Raw genomic sequence first — 24,136 nt, 5'->3', positions numbered from 1 at the left:
ATTGATTTTTTTTTTGGGGGGGGGGGGGGGGGCGGGGGCAGGGGAAGCATGCCCTCGTGTAAAGTTCTCACTGGGAGAAAGTGCAACAAAGCATAACTTTTTTCATCTAGATAGATGATAGGCAAGTAGCCTTTATTATAAACCACATTAATCCTGTTTTACAGTTGAGAGTTGAGAATACTGGCCCAATAGGCCCAGTGGCTGCACTAACAGGAATTTGGCCTAAATCCCTGGGATGGAATAACCACAGAGCCCAGGCTGTGCACCTGGGAAGCAGCCTTGCTGAAAGGGACCTGCTAGACAGCAGGCTGAACACGAGTCAGCAGTGTGCAGCAACAAAGGCAAATCAGATCCTGGCCTGCAGCCACGGGCATTACTAGCAGAGATGTGATCATCCCACTCGGTGCTTGTTAGGCTGCACTTGGAGTACTGTGTCCAGTTTTCGTCCCCAGAAGAAAGATATGGACAGACTGGAGAAGATCCAAAGGAGGGCTGCAAAGATGATCAAAGAGCTGGAGAGCCTGTTGTATGAGGAGTTAGGTCTTTTCTCCCTGGAGAAGGCTCAGAGGGACCTCATCACAGTATTCCAGTATTTAAAGGGTGACTACAAAGAGGACAGAGGCGCTCTTTCACAGGGAGCCACACGGAGAAAGCAAGGGGCAACAGGTTTCATTGCAACGTAAGAAACATTTTTTTTATAATAAGAACAATCATTCACCAGACCTCCCGAGGGATGTGGTAGCGTCCCTACTGCTGGAGGTTTTCAAGCTGCAATTGTACAGGGTGCTAGATAATCTCATCTAGGCTCACCTTTCCCATAAAGGGTGGACCAGATGGTCTTTCAAGATTCCTTCAAACCTGGACCATTATATGATTCTATGAAATTACAAAAGCATGGAAGAGTCTTGTCTCAAGCAGTGTAGGAAGCCAGGCCTAGTGTTTCAGTTCTTAACAGTAGATTGAACAAGCACAGATTTAAAACAGGCCTTCAGGTTTAAGACTCAACTTTTGCACTTGCATTTTTGAAGCATAATGCAACATTGGGGGGAAAAAGTTTAAAAGAGACTGCTTCAGGAGAATGCTGTCACATGTAGCATACGACCCACAAAATGCATTGTTAGCTGTAAAGACTAAGAATGGCAAGCCTAAGTAAAGACTTTGCTTTATAAAATAAACACCTGTATTATAAAAAGTGTCAGACTAAAAATAATCTTGAATTTACGTTACTATTAAAGGAATTCAAGCATGTTTTTATTGTAACGATCATGATCCATCTTGTGGCAAAATTGGGAACTCTGTTGAGGAAACAATAGAATTTAGGTTCAAGCATGAGTAGAAATCCATAGGTTTTATATCCATCTGCTTCTAAAAGCTGTTCTTCCTTGCAACTCCTTAATTTTGTTCTTTATTTCAGAGCATCTTTCAGTCTTCTGCCTCTCTTGCCAACCTCACCAACTAAAGCCCTTTCTTGTGTTCTCTCAAGACGTGTGAGACCATTAATAACCATCAAAACTTCTGTGAAACACAGGCCAGTTTAAATACTGGTACAGTAGTACCCGCACTTGTCTGAGTGGGGCTAAGGCTGTTTCTGCCTCTTTCCATGAATAGTCTTCAGTTGTTCTCCAATTAGCTTCTGTTGTTAAACTTTTTTCTAAGTTATGCATTCTACTGCATGTAGAATTCTACTCTAGGCCCTGTAAATTTATGACTTTTTTTTTTATTTTTATTTTACTACTGTTTGTCATTTCAGTCCTTAAGATGCTTCCAATTACTGTCTTATGAAATACCAATTATTCAGTGACAGTACCTTCCAAACTTGTCAACTACTAAAAGTAAGTCAACCCTGTAAGTTACATTAAGCTTCACCTGTTACCCTGCAGTCCATTGTTAAAATCTAAATGGCAAAGCAAGCATTTTCAAGTCTAGTAAGTCTTAAGTTATGGATTCTTGGGTAAATGAGTAAATTCTAACTTTGCCTGGCACATCTACTTTAGCATTTTATTCTCCTTTTTCTCAGTAAGATTTTAAAGTATGTTTCAAGGCAGGGGGGTGGAGTGGAGGGAGAGGGGGAAAAAAAAAAAGTATGTGACCAGATAGAATCAGGTCATTTTGTGTTAAAAACTAATACTTCATCTACTGTTCATTAAAATCCTTGGTCTCAAAACTGACATCATATACAAGTCCTCTCAGAATTGGACTACAAATTTGTACTTTTGCTGCTTCAGATGACTATAAAAAGGTTAAAAGACCGAGTTCTTCTAGTCTCATTCCCAAGGCAGCTTTATCCATATATGTAACTTTCATTTAATTAGGTAACATATATTTGATGTGTCATACTCAGCAACTTTATGAAAGATTTACTACATGGATAATCTCTAGCTTACCTTTAGCTTCTGCCTTATTCCTCAGTACAGAGCCAGTACTTTCTCTCTTTTAGGTCTATTTAAAGGGAAAAAAATATTAAAAATTTTGCGTTAGTGCCTTTGCTTTTAGCACATATTACTATATCTGTACTTTCTTAAAGATATCTCTGTACTTTCTCAAATGCTATCTTTTAAGATAGCATTCCTGCTAGCTTTTTTAGGGGAGAAATAATAATTATGTTAATGATTAGAGAGCCTTTGTCCACAGCATCTTTCCTATCTTCAGGATCAGCAGTAGTAGCAGCAGCTTAGGTGCCTTTATTAAGAGATATGGGATACCTCGTTCACATCCAGATCTTTGGTTTTTCAATATAGCTGGAACAGCTTCAAATAAAAAATAAACAACAACAAAACCAACCAAACCACAAACCACTGAAGTATGAAAATTCTCTCCCTCCTTTTTCTGTAGACTCCGAGAGTAATATAGGTTGAAAGGGACCTCTGAAGGTATCCAGTTCAATTCCATCCCTCCAACGATGTTCCCAATTCATCCTTGTACTCAGGTTGAAATAAAAGAACTAGCTTATGATTAATCAATCTCAAATTGTAGTTACAAGCCTAAATTTAAGAGCAGTCTTTCCTGATGATGGAGTACTTTAGTAGGTATTACTAGCAATTTGTTCTCTAAAATATATTTAGTAACAAGAAGTGAAGATCTGTGAAGACCCAAATTAGTCCCTGAAGATCTAAAAAATAAAAGCAGCTTAAAAGCTTTTGGAGGTGGGCATACAGTGAACACAGTATATAGCATGGTCATTAACTTGTGTTAATGATTGCTTTGTTGACACTTCCAAAAGCAACAACTTATATTAAGCACACTTAACTACAGCTTTCAAGTGAGAACTCACTGACAAACTTTAGTTTGTAAACAATAGAAGTAAAACTTCAACAAGTACACCAAGACATGTTCTAACCAAACCTTCATGCCAAAGGAATTCTTTAAGGACTTCATCAGTCTTATTGGTGGAATAGTTACATATCTTGTGTTTCAATATATTAAGACTTGAGATTTCTTTGGAGATTAGCATAGGTAGGCTGTATTCATGGTAAACTGACACACTTCAACAAGCTTAAAATAAACGGTGTGGTACATTAAAAAAAGTCATTATTAGTTTTTCCTGATGTGATTTCCCAACATCATCATGATTTCCTGACAACAGCAACTTTAGAAAGTAAAACAGGAAGCAGCTTGGTGTTTTTGTGGCACAGTTCAAATTTAAAAAAAAAAAAAAAGAGCATTGTTTGTCTATACATACCTTTCAACTATTTTTATAACTTTTTGCCACATTGTTCCTGTTCTCTCATACAAAGACTTGCAATGCAAAAATAAAACATAATTATGTTGACTTTTAAGTGTTAAAAAGTATGAAAACAGTGAAATGCAATGAAAAACAATAAAATGAAAACTTTTAGATTCAGTTAAGTGAATTTCAGTAACTTTAATTTTATAATAATCTGCAAGTATTTGTACATTTTAAGTACATAGTCCTTTCAATTTATGTTCCCACATATATTTAATTTACACCATTTAAAGTCAAATATATTCCCTCTCACAGTGATAAATTATACATTAGCTTATCATGGTACTGTCTACAAAAAGTTGAGAGAATAATCAGCTACATGTCACTGATCTCTATTTGTCAGTTTGTCTCTTTAAAACACGTATAAAGGCATCTCTTGGTACTTCCACATTGCCAATTTTTCTCATCAACTTCTTCCCTTCTGCCTGCCTCTTTAAAAGCTTCATTCTTCTTGTAATGTCTCCACCATACTATGAAAAGGAGAAGTATTTTAGTAAGCTTAAATGCAACTACAATACATTTCAGCCACACTAAACTCAAGGGCTTAAAAATAGTCAGAAAGGCTAGTTACATTATGACAAAAGATTATTTTATACTCCAAATAGTTATCCCAAAAGGCCACTGGTTAAAAAGAACAAGGGAGCAAGTATGCATGTTCATTGAGGGTTGAATTCAGTTATCTAAATATATACATTCACATAAGCATGGCTGACATTAGACACAACCTACAGGATATCCAAATCCCCTTCGAACAGCAGCAGGATGCCAGCTCAGATACGCTGGGGCATCTTGACTAGCAGTAGGTGCCTACATCTAGATAAGTTAACTGAACCCTTATACAATGTTGAACAAACACCATCCCACATACGTGCCTACTAGAAGAATTCCGTAAGTTGTGAGAAAGGGACACTTGTTTAATTTTTATCCCAACATGTTCGCTTCAGAGAGCTAAAGACGAGTAAGAGGCATCACGTTTTTCCTATAGTTTTGTCCAGTCTTGTTGATAGTCAACTATTGCATCTTTAAGGCCTTGTCATGATGTATTACTGAAAACCCATGTAAAAGTCTAATCAGAATCAGTCTCTAAAGAAGCACTTTTATAGTTTCTTAAATCACCTGGAAAAAACAATTTAGGAAACCTGTGAATTACACACATGTGCCTGTACACACACATACATTTACTATATGTCTACAACTATTAGAAAATAGTGAGGAGACAGGAGTGAACACAGATACACCCTGTTGAATTCACTCTAAGGGTGTATTTTGAAAAAGCCGTTACTCTTTCTGATCTACTCTTACTGCAAGCTGCAACTAGAGGTTACATGAGTTGAATTTTAACATAAAAGCTTAAAAGTATCTCTTAAGATTCCATTGACACTTAGGAGCACAAGCAGAATGTGTTTTTGCTGGGTTTCTAGGAAAAGATAGGCCTAGCACATTAGCAAGACTGTTAGGTTTGCACACATCAGAAACATCAAAAAAATGAAAAAAATACCTACACATTTTGCCACAACATTTTTTCTGTAAGCTTTCAGCCTGTAAAATAAAATAACATATATACTTTAACACATTAGAACATGTGTTCCTATATGTGAAGCTAAATACCGAGTTGTCAAAATACTAAGCATTGTTTTTCTACTAGTTTTGTAAGATGCACTGGAATCATGACATTTTCGTATTTTGTACACAGAAGACAGAAGTTATAAACAAAAGACTTAATTCACATTTCTCAATTCTAGAAATATCCCTTAGGGTGTATAATATGTACATAAAATTACAATCTTGCCTTTTTATCTAGGATTTCTGCTATGATTCACAGTAAGTGTTACATATGTGTGTATATAGATATGTACACACAAATTCTTACAGCACCTCTGCTTGGATCCCTACCTTTAATTCTTTTACCGCAATTTAAATCCTATTTAAATAGCAACAGCAAAAATGTGACAAGAAACACAGCATCAAGGAAACAGTTTGCTCTAAAAGAAGTGAGTGCTGCTAAGAATAGTTGTGTGTTCAGCTTGCAACATACTTCCTTTGGAATAGCACGGTTCAGTTCTTTTTTTTTTGCTGATTCTCCCAGAGGTTAAACTATTCCACAACTAGCTAATTTTTTCAGTAGTAAGAAACTTTTTCCACTGCCAAAGAGGAAGTGGACACATGGATGTTGCAAGTTATACTCTACCCTCTGCTGACCACAAGCAATTTAAAATAAAAATACTTTTTTTTTTTCAATTAAATTTATACGAAGTCCTTAGTCATAGTCACAGGTCAAATGTTTTGTTATTCCCCACCCCCCGCCCCCAACAGGTCTGGTAGCATATACAAGAAAAATATGACTTTACAGTAAAATCCAAGTCCTGTAATGTATAAAACTATTCAGGTTAAACATTAAAAGTCCGTATTTTAAGTAGCTTAAAATAAGGGGAAAAAAAAAAGGGAAACAGAAGGGCTTCACTTACGTTTCTCTTGCAATGATTTTCTTGCCAATAGCAGCCTGGATGGCTATTTCAAACAACTGCCTAGGTATAGCATCTTTTAAACGTTCACACAGGAATTTACCAGTAGCATATGCCTTATCACTGAAAAAGAAAGTCACCATGTTTTCAGAAAGAGTAATACAACCCCAAAAATATATCCATAGTCCAAACTGTTTGATAAAAGGATTTTAGTAAAGGTTTGCCTCTTTTTAACTAAAAAGATAAGCTGATCAGATCATAATTTTACATCTAATGAGTGGTCTCTTTATGTCACCTGTTTCATACAAACAGGTGACAAGATTGTATTAACAGAAGGTCTTCAAATAAATTTAAAATATTTATTATAAACAGCCTGATTATCTATCACACTGAAGCCATTTTGAATACAGTCACAGCTTCAAGTTTAAACTAGAAGGTCAAGGAGGATTTTCATTGATTGTAGGCCCGAAAGGTCAAAAAATCTAGATATTAGACATATTTTTAAAACATCTATTTTTAAATAACAAGAAAAAAAAACAAACAAAAAACATTTTAATATACTCTTGTCATCTGCTAATAAAAATTACCCAACTATATTCAGCATCTGCATACGCTTCATATTTTAGAAAGAGAAAATGACACAAGGTCTAAAAGAAGCTAATAAACAGATACTTTCACAAGCCATTGAAAATAAATGGGTCTCTTCTCTCTAAAAACATCCATATTTAGTGAACATTTTTGAGCAATATACAGCTGAAAATAGTTTTACATGTTTTCATGTAGCAACAGTGTGACTCCTTGCTACCTGTATAAAACAAACAGTTTAAGCATGAAGTACTTAAGTAATGTTCATTAAGCATTACAGTTTTAGAAGATAAAGATACTTATTTGTATAATTAGGACAAACAATAACAGCTAGCTTAATACTGAGCTTACAGTAATCTCAGTAATTCTTTCTCTATAAACGTAATTCAGCATAATTCTTTTTATATAGACTATAGATATAGTCTATTTATAGTGAGAGGACTCTGAGAATAACTGAAGCAGGAGCAGAATGAATGCTGTCTACAAGTAAAAAAAAAATTATTTGTAATCTAAAGCTAAAAGAAAGGCTATCATTAGTTTTAGAGAGCGAAACAGTTCAGGGGTGCAAGCTAAACTGATCAAGAAACATGTTAAAGCAGTAAGTAACTTTTGCAAGGCTGGCCACTCCATTTTGCATCTTTTCAAAGATACCAGGACAGTGCCGTAAACGATTCATGTGGCATCTCCTAGACTGGTCTGTTTTAAATTTTTCCATCCCGTTGAAAGACTGGCATTTTGCATTTCCTTCTCCTCCCTGCCTTACATTACCACAAAAATATTATAGCTAGCAAAAGTGGCAATGTGGTGAAATCCTCAATGCTGTTTTCACACACATATATATGTATTACTAATATATGACAAATATGTTTTCATTGTATATTAATAGGAAGCCTTATTCCTTTGGAATAGAGAATCTAGTCAACCTACTTGTGTATGATCGTTGCCAGTTCTTCAACTGGATTTCCATTTAGAAGGATATCCATTTTGATAAGGTCTGCTGCCTGGTATCCTGCATCTTCATAATCAAAACTAAATGAAAGCAGTTTAAAAGTTAGTGATGGTTTTGTAAAAATTATATTCTGCATTCTTTGTTCCATAAATTTTAAGTTTTAGATACATTTCTTAATAAAACACTCAAACTTCTTATTAAAATAGGAGCACAGTTTTTAATAGTCTCTCAGTACGTCTCCCTTATGCAAGGCTGGACTAGAAATTTACTGCAGATAAATCTCATCTCCAAGGCAGCAGAAGACATCATCCTATCTTCCAGCTACTCAGCAACATAAATCAATCAAAACTCTACATTCTTACTGCAATCTCTTAAAGAGTTTATTCAAACACTTCTTTTCTATCAGCTGGAAGTTCCTTAAAGCTCCAGGCAACAGAACCCTTCAACACAGCTTTTGAACACTAAACATCCTTCGTGTCACACAAATTAAACACTAACACTGGATTGTTTTCTTTTCATCCTCTAATTTGACAGACTTTTATATGACCCCTATTATCATTCTCTCTGACAACAAAGTTTACCTCTTCATTTTCAAACCATATTTCTCTTTTGGTAGGTATGGGCCTTCCTGTCTGTGTGTCAGTCTGCAAAAATTCTTAAAAATTGAGGAGATGCAGAGATATACATATGTAATATATATATATCTTGTATGTAAGTATAAATGTGGAGAATGCCAGTACCACTAATCTGGTCAGATCTGAAATATCAGAAGAGAGGGGAAAAAAAATCCTTTGAGAGTATTTGAAAGTATTCTATCTTAATTGGCTTAGATAAACCATAGTTGTGTGAATAGATTCATATAACAGAAGTATGATTACGGAGAGCATTAAATACACAAGCAACATTAGGGAGTCAATTAGGAAATAAAAATTGAGAAATAAGACAATGCAACATTGTTTGCAATCACACCTGAATCAAAGGAAACCCAGTATAATTCTGCTAATGAGATAGCTTCTTGATAAACATTGGTTTTTACCTAGTTGGAGAGCTAGATCCTGAGAGAAAATTCAAAATCTCCATCCCCCTGTTTCTTCTACCTGTCCTTCTTGCCTCCCCACTTCTGCTTATGCTTCTACTTCAAATATACACAAGCCCGGGCAAAACACATCTTACCTTACCTTTATAAGGCATATTTAAGACAACACAAACCAAATTCAGTCCTTCAATAAAATTCATTTCTATGCTTATAAAATGAAAAATGTAATTGGGTATACCAGTTCCTGTCAAAATGTAATATATCTTGCTAAAAACATGTCTACATACCAGGTTTGTAAGAGCTATTGAGTCTCCTGTGGCATAAGCCCATCTGCCATGCAACGTCTTCTCTTCCATTAAACTCACAAAGGCTCTTCACAAATGGCTGAGCATTGTTCTAGCCTCTGAATTTATAGAATCCACCCACCGCAGAACATTTTGTCTCAAAATACAGATGATTTACTTTATTTCCATAATAAAGCATATAAGTAAGTGTTGTTTGTTTTAAATATAGTTTGTTGATTGTTTTACTAGCTTTAAAGAATCAGTATTTGGTTATTTTCCCTTTTCCACCAAGAGACAATACAGTAGGAAGTACATTTTCAGTGATTCCTTTGATAGAAAATGCCCATTGTCACTTTGGACAAGTAAGAACCATCCAGATTTTACTCAACTAGATGAGTGAGTGCCGCTCTATAGGTCACACTTGAAAAATATGTGCATCACCAGAGAAAATTACTATTACATAGTGATGCACTTCTAGTGTTTTTCAGATTTATTTCCATCCATTTTCACAGTGAATCTAATTCACTAAAGGTGAAGTAAGACTCAATTTGCAGCACCATCATAAAAGAATATTCTTCACTTGTGCCCTTCCATGTCTTCTTCTCGGATCTTTTTTCATTCACCCCTTAGGGTCAAGGGTGGAGAGAGGGGAAGGGGGAACAGAGGAGGTAGTTACCTTGCATAACCAGAAGACAGAGACTTAAGAGCATCATAAAAATCCACCACAATTTCATTCAGTGGAAAGAAGTATTTTAGCATAACCCTGTGTTCATCAATGTACAACATATCCTTCTGGACTGCCCTACGATCCTAGACAAATAAAAATTGTTTCAGTTCCCCTTGACGCAAGTTTTCTACAAATAAATACAAAGCAAATTAAAATACACAGCCATCCAGCCTCCCGTACTTCAAGCCCCAAAGTAACTTTCCTATTGGTAGTTTGTAAAGTCCCAGAACAAATGAAGCACCATAATAAATGAAGTAGTTGTAACTTAACTGGACAAATGATTCAAGTCTATCGTCTCTAAAAGCTGAATTTCTGAAATCCTTAACAGTTTCTGCTTACTGCTACCTTTTAAATGTACAATTATTTGGCCATAAAATCTCACTGAAATTAGATTTTCACATATATTGGGGTATTACACAGTAGGACTTGCAGGCTCATCTTCTTTTCTGCCAGAAGGGTGTCCTTAAAGTTATTTTAGGAATTCTTTGTAATAGATCTTATACTTCACTGTACTGACATACAAGTAATGTACTCTTCTGTATAATGCATTTTGAAATGTTAAAAGCTAAGAAAATATTGTGAAGAAATTATATAAAGACAGTACACATGGCAGTTAAAACATTTTTAGTTAAAACTATTTCAAATACCCTTGGGGAAACGTGTTTGGCCATCACTATCATAAAAGTACTCCAGTGAAGTACTGAAAACACATGAAGCCTCATTACAGGTTAACAGAAGTCGTATTTCCATGAATATATGTCTAAAAAACAATAGATCTTATTCCCCTGCTGCAGATTCCATTCTTTCAAGAATGCAGAACTAGCTATGAATTTGTCTAGTACAGGATGCTTGACCAGGTACTTAGAGTCACTGAGCTTCATCACTAACTTTCAGGATAAGGATTTTGTAGTTCACAAATAATTTTACACATAAAAAGTTTAAAATATTTTCTTTCAAAAATATTTAATAATTACTGTCAAAAAATATTTAATAATTACTGTCAAAGATACTCTTCAATAGTATCTAGTATCTTACTATCTAGTATCTTCACTTTAAGTATGATATGAAGAGCTTAAAAATAAAAATGACAAAACTATATACCAACCTGACACAAGGCAATTATTTTCCCAATGTATTCATGAGGTGTGACAATAGTACCAAGAACAGTTGGCTCCAAATATTCAGATACTGAAAGTTTATCAGGAAACTGAGCAGGGTTGATAATAGTAATCTCTGCTTTACCATACTCCTGAAAACAAACAAACAAAATGGATACTGTAATTTTACAAATAAAAAGACTGAATAGTAAAGGAGACAAATATAGCATTGAAAAAAATGCTAAAAAATGTTTCAATTGCTTGGAAACACTTGTGAATTATGTAAGCCAAATTCATACCAAGCACAATTTTGAAAGAGATTTCTACATCACATACAGAAGACCCCAATAGGCATTCTTTCAATATCATTATATAGAAAGATTATAGGAATTACTTTTCAGTAGGAAAACGTTTTTTTAAGAATTTTATCCAGTGAATTTTAAACAGAAGAAGTGCTTAGAACTAGGACTACAACCCAGAGTTATCCACAGAAATAAAAAAGCCTTTCTGTCCATCTTTCCATTTCTTTCTTTTCTCTGTAGAGCAAGGATCTTCCTTCTTACTCCATCCTGTTCCTGTAAGGTATAAGGCACAGCTTCAACAAAAGACCTGCTCCAAGTATTCTGGAGTTTGGTAATGGGGACATTCTTCTCTAAGTAGAACTTTGGGCTCAGGCTCCCTTACAGGCTGAAGTGGGCTTAGAAATTAAGTTTTTGATTCCCGTGCAAGTGTTTTCATGACCTATTTTCTTCTAGTCCAACATCCTGATAGGGGCTAGAGTTATCCTTCTGAAGTAAGAATAAAAGGAAGGTTGTGTTTCTTATCGTGTACATGCAACCCCCCCATGCACCAAAGCAAGTGATTATATCACTTTCCACTGACAAGGCAGTGTTCCTGAACAATGACCCAACTTCCAGCACTGTTTGAAAACAGTGTCCCACATCAGCAATCCAAAATCACTTACGCACCAAAGGTGTCAATTACTTCATTCATAGCTGCTACACTGCCTAAGCAAGAAACCAAAATAACTGGAGAGAAAAAGGGTCTATGCCTTACACTTTGCAAGTAGAGTAATCTTTCTTATAGAAGCTGTTTGGAATTTACAGATTTTCTGTAGTATTCAGAGGTACATGTTGGATAATAAGGAGCCGACCTATTTGCAGCCTCCTCTGTCAGCAGGTGCTCATAACTCCAACTCTCTCTAAACTCACAGTGATTTTCTTTGCACCCAGTTCAATGAAGTTTGCACATGCCTGTTTCACCGCGATCGAAAACTCACTTGTCTTCACCAGCCCCTGCCAGTCTACAGTAGTCAAAAACATTAATATTTTCCGACTGATAAAGCCTGGGAGATTATTTCACCTCTTTAAACTCAGTCCAGTCAGTATGCACTTAAAAGAATACAACAAGAAATGTGTCCTTTATTCCCATTTTCAAGGACAGGTGTCAGACATAAAAAGAGAGTGCTTGAAGTGGAAGGGGGAAGGAAAGCTAACATTCTTAAAAAATATCCATTTTAAAAAGTTTTAAGTTAAATACTGGTGTATCTAATGTTTACCATAAAATAAAGTACTAGTCTACATTAAAAAAAAAAAGTGTAGATGTTTATTATAGGAGGCTTTTAAGCTGCTATTTACATAAAGCTGTAATAAATTTAACATACCTTTATCAACTTTGCTGAAGACAGAATAGCTTTATAAGGAACCGTAGGCGCAGTTAAAATAACAGACATGTTATACTCTTGCTCCAAACGTTGATTAAAAACTTCCATATGTAAAAGACCAAGGAAACCCAACCTGGACAAAAAAGGTACTGTTGGTAGAAGTATTTGTATATCCCCTGGAATTTCAGTGGGCTTTTTTTCTCTCCAGCATGTTCACACTGCTAGTCTTGCAATATCAGGCACAGCAAACAATCTCCGAAAGACTACAGTTGAATAGTATGAGTATTTGAGAACAAAAACTATAAATCACAACAAATTGCATACTCCGCGCAAATACAGAATGTAAGAAAATCAAATGCTTTTGATCTTTACCTACCATTAATTTGAATTAAAGCTCCTAAACTTGAATTCATTTTAATTCAACCTTCCGTTGACTTAAACCTGCATTCTCAATTTACAAACAGTTCCAAAAATGAAAGCAGTATAAAAGCCTCACCTCCATCCAGCTCCTAGCGCAAGGCTACTGTCACGATGAACAGTTACACTGGAGTCATTCAATGTCAGCCTTTCCAAAGCACTTTTGAGATTATTATATTCTGTTTGATCTACAGGATACATTCCTGTCAGAATATATTAGATAGAAGTGATGTGACAGACAGCTTTATCTAGTGTATACTTAGCTTTCAAATATGCCTTTTACAGTGAACACAGTAATGAAATCAGAAAGAGCTTACTTGCTGTTCCAACTTTTTTAAAATGTGAAAAACAATAAAAGGAATTTTTTCTTTTCACCAAAAATTAGTTAAAAGCAATAAAGTTTTAGATTACCTCAAAAAAAACAGGAATTAACATTCAAACCATAATGGTAGGGATACTGTACTCATCTAGTCCTTCACAGTTGTGGAAGAGGCACAATTGAGTATAACCATTGTTTCGCAGGGCTGCAGTGTAAACATGTAGCTTAAACATAAATGAATAAGACAAACTTCACTGAGATGTTCCTTCAAAGATAAGAGTGAATGGCAAAAAAGAAATTTGCCATATCAAAGTTGTGAACGTTTCTATAATTTTTATAAAAAGCAGTCGTCTGTATAATTACTGCCTGAAATAGGTTCTACTGTACCACTTTTCACATCACCATGTGTTCAGAAAATGTAGATTGCTCTACACCAAGAAGCAACACACATGCGCACAAAAAAAATTTACAGGATTACACCTTTCTACATTCACTGACAGACAGCATAATATCCACGAGACAGTTCAAGTGAATTTTACACATTCCATCACAACAAGTCTAGAAAGTGATTTACAGAATTTATTTCTTTCTAAAGCCATCTTCCATAGCATTTGTAGTCATTACTGAAGCTGGTGGCAACAGCTTAACAGAACTATTCAAGCTTAAAAAGCAAATATTTTACAGAATCATTCTGAATATTAGCTTTGGTAGTTTACCGTATTTAACAAAAAATAAACAGTTGCTAAGAAAAAAGATTTCACAATAATTATGGAAACCTGGTTATCACGATGAAGAATTCCAATAAATGGACTTCATTTTTTAAAGTCTCAACTCTTCTTTTCCAGCTATCAAGAACTTACTGGCATTAGAAGCAATAATTCTGGCTAAAAATACATGTTAGTCTTGTATTCATCTAAAACCAGTCTGCAACTATTATGAATCTCGTCTGTTGAGTCACAGGGAAAATTACACAAAGTTTATAAATGATGTGCCTCTGTAGCTTAACTTCGCTAAAATTCTAATCCTCACAACTCTTAATATACACATATATTATTTTAGAAGCTTTAAAAGCTCTCTTACTCTTGTGTGACTGGAAAAGTAATTCCATTTTATATCAGTTTACTTCTCACCTGCAAAAACCATTGGCTTCGCTGACTTAAAGCCAGGCAAAGGCTCCACTGGTTGTTTATAGAAAAACAGTGTGTCTCCTATTTGGGCTTCTGTTACTTCTTTCATTCCAGCAATCAGGTAGCCCACCTGTCCAGCATATCTAAATAGAATAGGCATTATATGGACATGCTGCTTGGCATTATCAGTATTTCTGCTATTTTCCCCACTTGACTTAGTCAGAAATTCAATAAATCACCCCCCTAAAAGCCCATACACAGTCCAAAAGCCAGATTTAAGTTGTTTCTCCTCTGAGCTGTGAACTTTACCTCAAGGGACAAACTATCTGTTGACTCAAGTAGCTCTATTTCTGTTACAGTTAAACAGTACATTTATAGTTCTGGATTTTGAATTCTATGCTACTCTCAGTTTGAAAGCTGGAGCTAGATGGAACTTTTCAAGGATCTAAGAAACAGAACCAGAACAATTCCCAGCTGCCACCACAAGTTTTATATACTAAGCGGCAGAAACAACAAAAGACAAATGCCTTCCATGGGCACATAATGCTGTTTAGGAGAGGAACACATGGTAGATAAAGAGTAAAACACAGTGGGTTTTGGCTGGCATAGAGTTAACTTTCTTCGTAGCAGCCCCATATGGTGCTGTGCTTTGGATTTGTGAATAAAATGGTGTTGACAGTACACCAGTGTTTTAGCTATTGCTGAATAGTGCTTGCACAGCATGAAGGCTTTCTCTGTTTCTCACTTTGACCCCCCCCCCGGCAAATAGGCTAGGGCAAGAGGTTGTGAGGTGATACAGCCAGGACAGCAGACCCTAACTGACCAAAGGGATATTCCATGCCATAGAACGTCATGCTTGGCAATAAAAAACAAGGAATAGTCTTTCCAAGGTGGCTGTTGCTTGTACACTAGCTGGTCTGCTAGTGGTCGGTCTGCTTGTGGGAGGTGGTGAGAAACTGGTTGTCTTTGCATCATTTCCCCCCCTACCCTCTGCTTTTCTTTTTCCTTCACTTATTTAACTGTCTTTATCTTGACCCATGAGTCTTTCCTCAATTTTGCTTTTCCAATCCTCTCTCCCATCCCGCTGGGGCAATGAGCAAGTGGCTGGCTGGGTGCTTAGTTGCTGGCTGGGTTCAACCCACCACACACAGTAACGCAGTCTCACTGAGAATCTCCCAGGAAAGTCATTAACACATACTTGGATGCAAACTAATAAAGTTTCTCCACTAATTCTAAGTACCTGATTTTCTTCCCACTGCTGCCATGAGGAGCCAGTTTCTGGAAGCTGTTGCATTCATGGATTTTAAGTTTTCCACCCTCAAAATATGCTGCAGCAGTAACTAAGATGAAGCCCCATTCCCTTCCACTCTCAAACAAGGTAGTTCCTAGAAATAAATTGGACAGCTGAATAAGAATATCAAATGCTAGTCTTAAAAAAAACTAGCTGTCCAGATGTTCCATGTACTATAGATGATAGAATGGCCTCTTCCCCCTAGCAGCACCCAAAAACCAGTCCCCAAAAGCTTCTGCCTCAGCATGCCCAAAATGAAAAACACTGACATTGAGCATTAAATTACAGATAATCATCATAAAAAACCCCACCACCAAAGAACAAGAACAAAACCCACAAACATCTCCCAGCCTTTACCACTCAAAGTAAAAATCAATCAGAAATGCAGGATTTTGTATCTTATACCAATTTATTATTTGTTCCATTGAAAGAAATTTTTACTTACAGTTTATGTGTTGGCTGCTCATTTGGAGTCAGAATTCCAACTTCATTAACTTCGTATCTTTTCTTTGTGTGCGCAGACACAATTTTATGCCCTTTCTGAATCTCCCCACCAAAAAGTGCAATGTTAGCTATGACGCCTCGGTAGTGGTCAAAGGTGGAGTCAAATACTAAGGCTTTCAATGGATCAGCAGTATTACAGTGGGGTCTGTCGCAAAAAAATTTAAAACCATTTATTAAGCAGTGTGTTTTTCATTCAATATCAAATGAGGAAGCACCCCACCCCAAAAACTTCCACATTAAAATAGATAAAACTACTGACTAATTTTGAGTGAACAAACACATACCAGACATCATTTCAATGTTTCACTGTTATGCAGCAAATCTTTACGTTCTTTTTCTCCCACGTGCAACAGCAGTACAAATAGAACAAAACCAAATGCATATTCATCACACCCATTTCACAACAGCTGAAACTGATGCTTAAAATATCGTATTAAGGGGGAAATAAAAATTCAACAGTTACATTCCAACAGCTGAGTTTTTAAAAAAAAAAAAAGTTCACTGATATTTTGGTTTTGCCATCTTTCATGGAAACCTAATTTCAGATTTTCATTGTGGTTTCTTTTAACTATAATTATTAACTAATATGAGGACTACAATTATTAGCTAATAGTAGGAAAAAAGATTCAAAAGCAATATGCTAATTGAAACTAAACTGTAATTCAGCAGCTTTGTCATCAAGTTCCTAGATAAAAGTCTATTTTAAAGGTTGGGTTCAGGCTATGAAACTCTAAACACAGCAGATTTCAATTACCTTCATCATTTTAATAATGCAATGTTCAAAAGGAGTAACAGCACACATAGATCCTCAAACACTAAGTTTCATGGAAGCTATAAAAACATTCATAGAAGTATCACCTTTAGTGGCTCACCTCTCATCTTTCATTTCATACTGAATTCATTTTGATTTCCCACTTCTTAAGAATAAGGAAGTCTTCTCTCCTGACATTCACACATTCATTTTTTAAAAGGCGTCTCAAATCTGAAGCATCATTTTTTCTGATTTGAAAACTGACTTAACCAGCTCAGACATTAGATGTCTCCCACATCTCTTTATAAGTATTGACTTTAAATCAGATAAATATTAAGTGCAAAACTAGTGCCATTATACTGTATAAATGCAACTCGTGGTTTCCTAGTTAACCTTATAAGGTTTCATAACTAAATACAGAACTTACGGTGGAATCTTCTCAATGACCTTTTGAAGAACTTTTTCAATGTTTGTTCCTTGTTTAGCAGAAATCTAAAACAAGTCCAACAACAATTTTATAAGACGTGTCTTACATTCATTCAGTATCTATTAAACAGCGTCACATTTACTTAGACAGTTTTGGTGGCCACAGATAATACTACCCATAAAAAGCACTCTGAAGCACACTTTAGAACACTATTACTATGAAATGCTTATTTGATTATAAATTATTCTGTAACATTTTTTTTCTCTCCTGAATCGCAATTGTTACAGTAAAAGTGAAAACAATTTACAGACCTACAATGAGAAATAATTTAAAATCTATCTGATGCCATTCATCAAGACATACTAGAATTTTTAACTATGTTCTCCATTCTTGTCTTCCAGGAGATAATCTTCAAAGAAATTCATATACGTCAGACAAGAACAGGCAGACAGATGACACCCTGTTAATTTACTACATGTATATCTTTCATTAGCTACAAAGTAGATACAGATATACAACCAGCCATGTTATAAAACTTCTAGAGATCTTACCCTTACACATTCATCTACAGGGATATCAAACAGCTTCTCAATTTGTTTTTCAACTCTTTCAGGGTCTGCATTCTTCAAGTCAATCTGAAAAACAACAAACTGCTAAATATACAGGCAATCACGTCTTCTGTATGATCCAACACTGTAGTTTCCAAATACACAAGTCAAGGAACCTTTATGTATTTATGAGTAAACCACAAAGTTCTTATTATATTCTAGCTATTTTTTCATTATATATTTCTATGTAAGGATACATTTCTTATGAATCTTCTGTACCTTTAAACAACACAACTATTTAATATGAAACTCTCAAAACTTTATTACCTTATTTATGACAGGAATTATTGCAAGCTGTGCTTCAAAAGCAAGATAGAAGTTTGCCACTGTCTGAGCCTGAATACCCTAGAAAATAAGCATTAAAAAAGTTTAACATGGAATGTTCCTGGTTTTGGGGGTGTTTGTTTGTTTGTTTTGGTGGGTTTTTTTTTGTTTTGGTGGGGTTTTTTTTTTTAGGCTTACTATAAAATACAAGATTATTTTGCTATTCTATCCACTTCTTCATTTGGGGGATTGAAAATAAGCTATTGATTATACACATTGCTGAGAAAGAAAACAACATTCCTAAGTATTATTTCTCATAATCTGAATATAAGTAGACAAACTAATGATGCTGTATGTGTGACCCCATACATGCATTTATTTACAGGTAACACAGTATTATGCATACATTATGCAACAAGTACATATTTTTGTATATGTTATTTATTTCTGAATAACCAAGATTGTAACAGGTACCTCAAAAATCAGATTCTTTGTCCACAACAAACTATTCACAAATGAACTAAGACAAAGAAAAAGGTATGCTTATCATGGTAATAAGACTGTAGTTACTCCAGAGGGCAGGAACATACCTTCAACTTACTTTACAGTTATTTTCAAAAAAGAAAACAAACTGCAAGGTTTGTACCTCACATTTCTTTCAAAAGGATGGCAAAAGAACAGCTCTGATGAGAAGAAAAAGGAAGATTACCTTCCAGATCCAAGTACCAGACAATGAAAAACAAAGAGAAAGAGATAGAGATGCTAATGAATGACATTATAAAGCCTAAGGTGACAATCGGACCAGAAAGGGCAGAAGGGGGTGGGAGGAGAAGAGGAAAAAAGAGAAGCTACTTCTTGTCTTCCGCTTTGTTTACAACAGATCAAGTGGAAAATTACTTATATGGGGATATTCACTATGGATGTATGGGCCTAACTTTTTAAGCAACATAAAGAAGCAGAAAAAATTTATTAAAAAAAAAAAAAGAAAAGAAAAAGAAGTATGCCAGATCTAAATCTTGAAAATTACCTCCAGAATTCAGTCTGGCAGGAGAAACATTAACAATTATAATGAAAAAGTTGAGTTTGTGAGCATTCTGACTAAAAGGCAAATACAGAATATCAAATAATCACATAATATTTAAATATGACGTAAAAAAAATATATACACATTAAATATAAAAACATCAGCACATTTAGAACGCATATTTATTACTGAAGCTTACTTAAGAAGTCTACTTGCCCACCAAGCTAGGAAGGAACAAGTGTTCATAATCATTGAAAGGAAGTTACATTTTTTTTTCATATAACAAGGAAAAAAGTAGCATTCATTTGACCCTTGTACAATCCAATCATAAATATGCCACAGAGAAAATTATCATCAAAATACTTCGTGAGAATGTGTCCATATTTAAAATCATGCTCCCATAATCCTCATATTCTAGTCTGTTAACTGATTGTTCAAAATGTTCCTAGCACTGTACAAATAAAAGTACAACTAAGATCTCGAATTTCACTTCCCTCCTAATACAGACTTTGTCTGTAAATTTATAAGAGTTATCACTTTACAAACATTTTACTCCCTCACTCTCCTGCTTCTCCTGAAAGATCAGTCAAGAACCTATTAATCTAGTGGATACAAAACTTCTCAAGTTTCCAGAATAAGTTTATTCACATTCAGCTTAGAGTGTCCTTTACCTTTAACGTCGCCAGTATTGGTTTGTATTATTGACAATCAAATTACTTATAACTAACAGTGTGGTTGGTTGAACAAATCATCAAGCTTTCCAACATGAAACTGAAGGTACTCAAATGGCTATTAGTACAACAGCTAAAAGTTCTCCAGACTGCCATTTGCAAAGTTCATACTCTGTACAAAGTAGGATCTGATTCTTCACTAATCCTGTGCTTTTATTTCTATGTCATGGAACTGCAGTATCTAGCAACACACAAATATTTGTCTCTAGGTTTTTTTTTTAAACTCCCATTACTCTTCTGCAACGTAATAATTTTATAGAGACAGACCAGGGGCAAAAACACTGATGGAAAAATTAAAAAAAACCCTAATTTTCTCTCTAGCTTACTTAAAGAAATTGCTGAAATTCTAAGCAGAAAACAAGAATTAAGAACTCCACCTCATTTGCATCCACTACAAGTATGACACCTTGACAGGCAGACAGTGACCGTGATACTTCATAGTTGAAATCTACATGGCCCTGTGGAGAAAATAAATGTTTAGAATTTCAGGTATTTCTAGAGTCCTTTGCAAAGATTTCTGTATTATGTTTTCATTTGTATATATGTTCATCCAAAACACAATTCTTACAAAAAAAAGAAGAAATTGAATAAACATGGAAATCTCCTACTTTCAAATATAAAGACATTTAGCTTTGTGTGATTTAAACACTTTTTATACTTAACTTACTGGCGTGTCAATAAGATTTAAGAGGTAGTTTACTCCTTCATGAGTGTAGAAGAGAGATGCAGATTGTGCTTTAACTGTAATTCCTCTTTCACGTTCCACTTGCAGTTTATCCAGCACTTGTTTATTACGGCCAGTTTTAGCAATTGTTCCTAAGATAAAAAAACAGTTTTATTACCTCATTTAGTACATTAGCTCTCAAAATAAATAATTCTTGAAAATGCCATTAACTAGGAGAACATGGGACTTGCAGCTGCAAATGAAGCTCTTCCATCTGATTAAGCTAAGCTTTATCATAGAGCTTGACAGACCTGAACTCAAAACTCCATTCTATCACAGGCATCAGGTAAAATTGCCCATAGTGACACATAGGAGGTAATCATAAAGAATAACTTTGATCAAAAGCTACTCTCCCGGGTTTTGTTTTGCTCACTGCTTAAGTGAGAAAAGCAAGACTCTTCCAAAGGGTATTTCTGAGTAGCCAATTTAAGCTCTGCTCTGAAATTAGTCTCCTCTTGGGAGATACAGCAATTGCCTTACAGCTTACCTTAGAGAATCCTCTACGGCAACCTCTGTCTCTGCCTTCCAAGGAAAGCCTAGTTTCAAGGTCATTTATAGTAATGAAGATCCCTTAGCACTTCTGTTTCTCACTTTCACTTTAAAGGGGGGTAGTTTTCCTTATCCTCAACAACAACACAGAAATAAAAACATTGAAGTCCAAGAAGCACTCTGATGAGGACAAAATAAAAACCTCTGAGGATGAAAGTAACACAACTTCACCAATATTTAGAGTGAAGGAAAAAGCAAGTCTATATAGCAGCTGAGAATCTATGGAATTACACTTAATTACTAGCAGTTATTCTACACACTAAATCTAAATCAACATAGGGCTGTACATTTCTAAAACTTACTATGCAGCATCATATCACCTTCAGTACCGGTAAGCTTCACCACCACACAAGGCAGTTGTTTATGGTTTGCTCACAAGAGGACCTATCATTACGTTCATCTAAGTACAAGCTCTCTGTTTCAATAACACTTTTGAAAACTACTCTGCCCAGAATTCCTAGGTCATGACAGTCCCCTTCTGTCCAGCCCAAACAGTGGCAGTAAACATCATAAACTTGCTGAGTACTGGCCTAATGAATGATTGGTCATGAATGCAGCAAGTGTAGCATCTTGAAAAAGGAATTACACTCCTTTTCAGTCTCCTTCTAAAATACATACTTCCTTGAGTGAACTACACACTTCCTCACCCCTACTTGTAGGCAGATCTCAACCAGAAAGTCCATCATATTCACATCTGTAACACTACACAACTGGCAGCCTAAAAGCACAAGCAACCTGGCACTAAAAGAGCAAAGATATTAGAAATTTTAGTAATACTCAAAGCTACAGAAACTTAGACGTCATCTTACATGTCAAGAAAAGATAGTATAAAATGAGAACACTTACCTGTAACTTCCAACAATCTGTCTGCTAGTGTACTTTTGCCATGATCCACGTGAGCTATAATACTGAAGTTTCTAATGGTTTCAACAGGATATGTTGATATATCTAATTTTTCCTGAAAAATAGAAATTTATTTTCATAAACCATGGTTACAGTCTCTATGTACAGTATGACCTGGCCTTTAAAAAAGGATTAACTCTTTTCCCTAGAAGAGGCATAAGTTGAACAGAGATACAAAAACTTAAATTGTCATCAGTGTTTAAAATGCTAGCATTTCATTTTAGTCATACATATATATTTATTTATTACTCTGAATAATCAGAGTATGCTGGAAAGTTGGAGAGGTACTATGTTCTTATGAATATAGGAAGTTGGAAAACTTAAAACAGTTTCAAGTTTGCTAAACTACTAAACTTAAGGATTAAGAAAACTGGATTCAGGGGACTGTTAAGGACATCATTCTTCACAAGCATGGTAAGAATACAGTGACATTACCCAGCAGCTCAGGTAGCAGTGACCTTATCACAAGGAGCAAGCAGACTTTGTGCAAAAGGAAGCTACAGGTAACACTTATCTTGGGTAAATTAAAAAAATGCACAAAACCAGCTTGATTTCCTTGGTGCACACACAGAAATGTCCAACCCTAAAAAACTTTTCTTTGTGTTATTCCTGCTCATTCCAAGTAATACGACATTTTGAAAAAAGGTCGCTTCTTTGCTCTTCAAAGATTTCGGCATCAGGAACCAGGAGACCCCTAATAGCAATCAGTAACACTTTACTGAAACACTCTGGTCGCCGATTTTAGAGATACACATAGGCTCTTTACACAGCCTATGCATGGCAGCTCCGGGCCAGGCAGAGAAGCAACCAAGCCCGGAGTTCCTGGCTAGCATTAAAACACAGCATTAAGCAGCATTATCTGCCGTGTCCCTTGCGGCATGCCTCAGCTTGGAACGGCAAATCCCCCTACTGCCAGGGGGACGCAAACGCCCCTGCAGCGGGAAATGGCTACTCCAGGATGACACCGCCTGTCCAGAAAGACCACCTTCTGCACGCAGGACCGCCGTCTCTGGGGTCTCGCTGCAGGCCAACTTCGGGCAGGCGAAACGCCTCCCCGCGCCCGAGGCAGCGTTGGGACTCGGGCAGCCTGGGACTCACCTTGCCGCGGGAACTGTACAGCCGCTCGCACGCCACGGGCCCCGCGGGCAGCCAGGGCGGAAGGCAGAGCGGGGCGGCAGCGGGGCAGGGGCTCCGCAGCCGGGCCCACTGCATCGCCGTCCTGCCGGCGAAAGCCATCGCGCTTGGGGCTGGGCTCACACCCTCACAGCGCGCAGGGGCGCTCGGCAGCCTCAGCCCCCATGGCAGCCCGCCTCCGCTCCGCTCCCCTCACCGCCGCGCCCCGCTAGCCCGGCCCTAACGGCTCCCCAACGGCTCCCCAGCCGCCCCGCTCTCCCCTTCCCTTCTCGCGCTGCCCGCGCGGGCCCCTCCAGCGTCGCCTAGCAACGCGCCCCACGCGCGGGAGAAGGGCGATTTCCACGGCACGAGGTGAACACGAGCGGTCACCCCGCGGAACGGAAAAGAAGGGAAGGGAAGGGAAGGGAACGCAGCGCCTCACGCGCCGGAAGCGCTCCCCGGCGGCGGCGAAAGGGGTCAGAGCTCCGCCTCCTTCCTGCCCCTCCGGCGAGGGCGGTGCCGAGCGGGCGGTCGTGAGGCGGCCGCGGTGGCCGTCGTGGTGTCCCGCCCCGCCCCTGGCCGGCGGCTCAGGGACCTGCTGCTGTCGGAGTGCTCCGGGAGCTAATTTCAGCCTCGCCAATATGGGCTGCGGGTGCCTGCGCCGGCCGCTGTGGCTGTGCGGGGCCTGCGGCCTGCTGGGCCGCGCCTTCGCCTCTAGGTGTGTGGCTGCTGCCCGCAGCTTCGGTGTCGGCTCCCCGCCGGGGCGGGCCTGGCTGAGGACCCAGCCGGGCGGGGTTCCTGTCAGGTCCGAGCTGTGCCTGCAGAATCTCCTGCGGCGGCCCCCTAGTAGTGGTTCA

At 37.1% G+C, this 24,136-nt stretch overlaps 1 protein-coding gene across 3 annotated transcripts; it reads right to left on the bottom strand.

The window, feature by feature from the left end:
- Positions 1-34: 34 nt before the first annotated feature.
- Positions 35-23,747, bottom strand: GUF1 (GTP binding elongation factor GUF1). Of its 3 annotated transcripts, XM_075148997.1 has the most exons (18): positions 23,265-23,747; positions 22,110-22,221; positions 20,658-20,806; positions 20,368-20,448; positions 18,239-18,316; positions 17,915-17,998; positions 17,364-17,428; positions 16,127-16,330; positions 15,631-15,675; positions 14,394-14,533; positions 13,024-13,147; positions 12,528-12,660; positions 10,873-11,016; positions 9,717-9,850; positions 7,699-7,800; positions 6,190-6,309; positions 5,227-5,263; positions 35-4,194 (listed from the first exon to the last, which is right to left on the bottom strand). In XM_075148997.1, the coding sequence occupies exons 1-18, from the start codon at positions 23,400-23,402 to the stop codon at positions 4,057-4,059; spliced, it is 2,028 nt and encodes a 675-aa protein (XP_075005098.1). In that variant the 5' UTR covers positions 23,403-23,747; the 3' UTR covers positions 35-4,056. The 3 variants fall into 3 exon arrangements, with proteins under 3 accessions (XP_075005098.1, XP_075005096.1, XP_075005097.1); XM_075148995.1 differs by lacking the exon at positions 15,631-15,675; XM_075148996.1 differs by lacking the exons at positions 7,699-7,800; positions 15,631-15,675.
- Positions 23,748-24,136: the final 389 nt, after the last annotated feature.

The sequence above is a fragment of the Calonectris borealis genome, chromosome 4, assembly GCF_964195595.1.
Source record: "Calonectris borealis chromosome 4, bCalBor7.hap1.2, whole genome shotgun sequence".
Lineage (NCBI taxonomy): Eukaryota > Metazoa > Chordata > Aves > Procellariiformes > Procellariidae > Calonectris > Calonectris borealis.
This window is presented reverse-complemented; position numbering and strand designations above follow the sequence as displayed.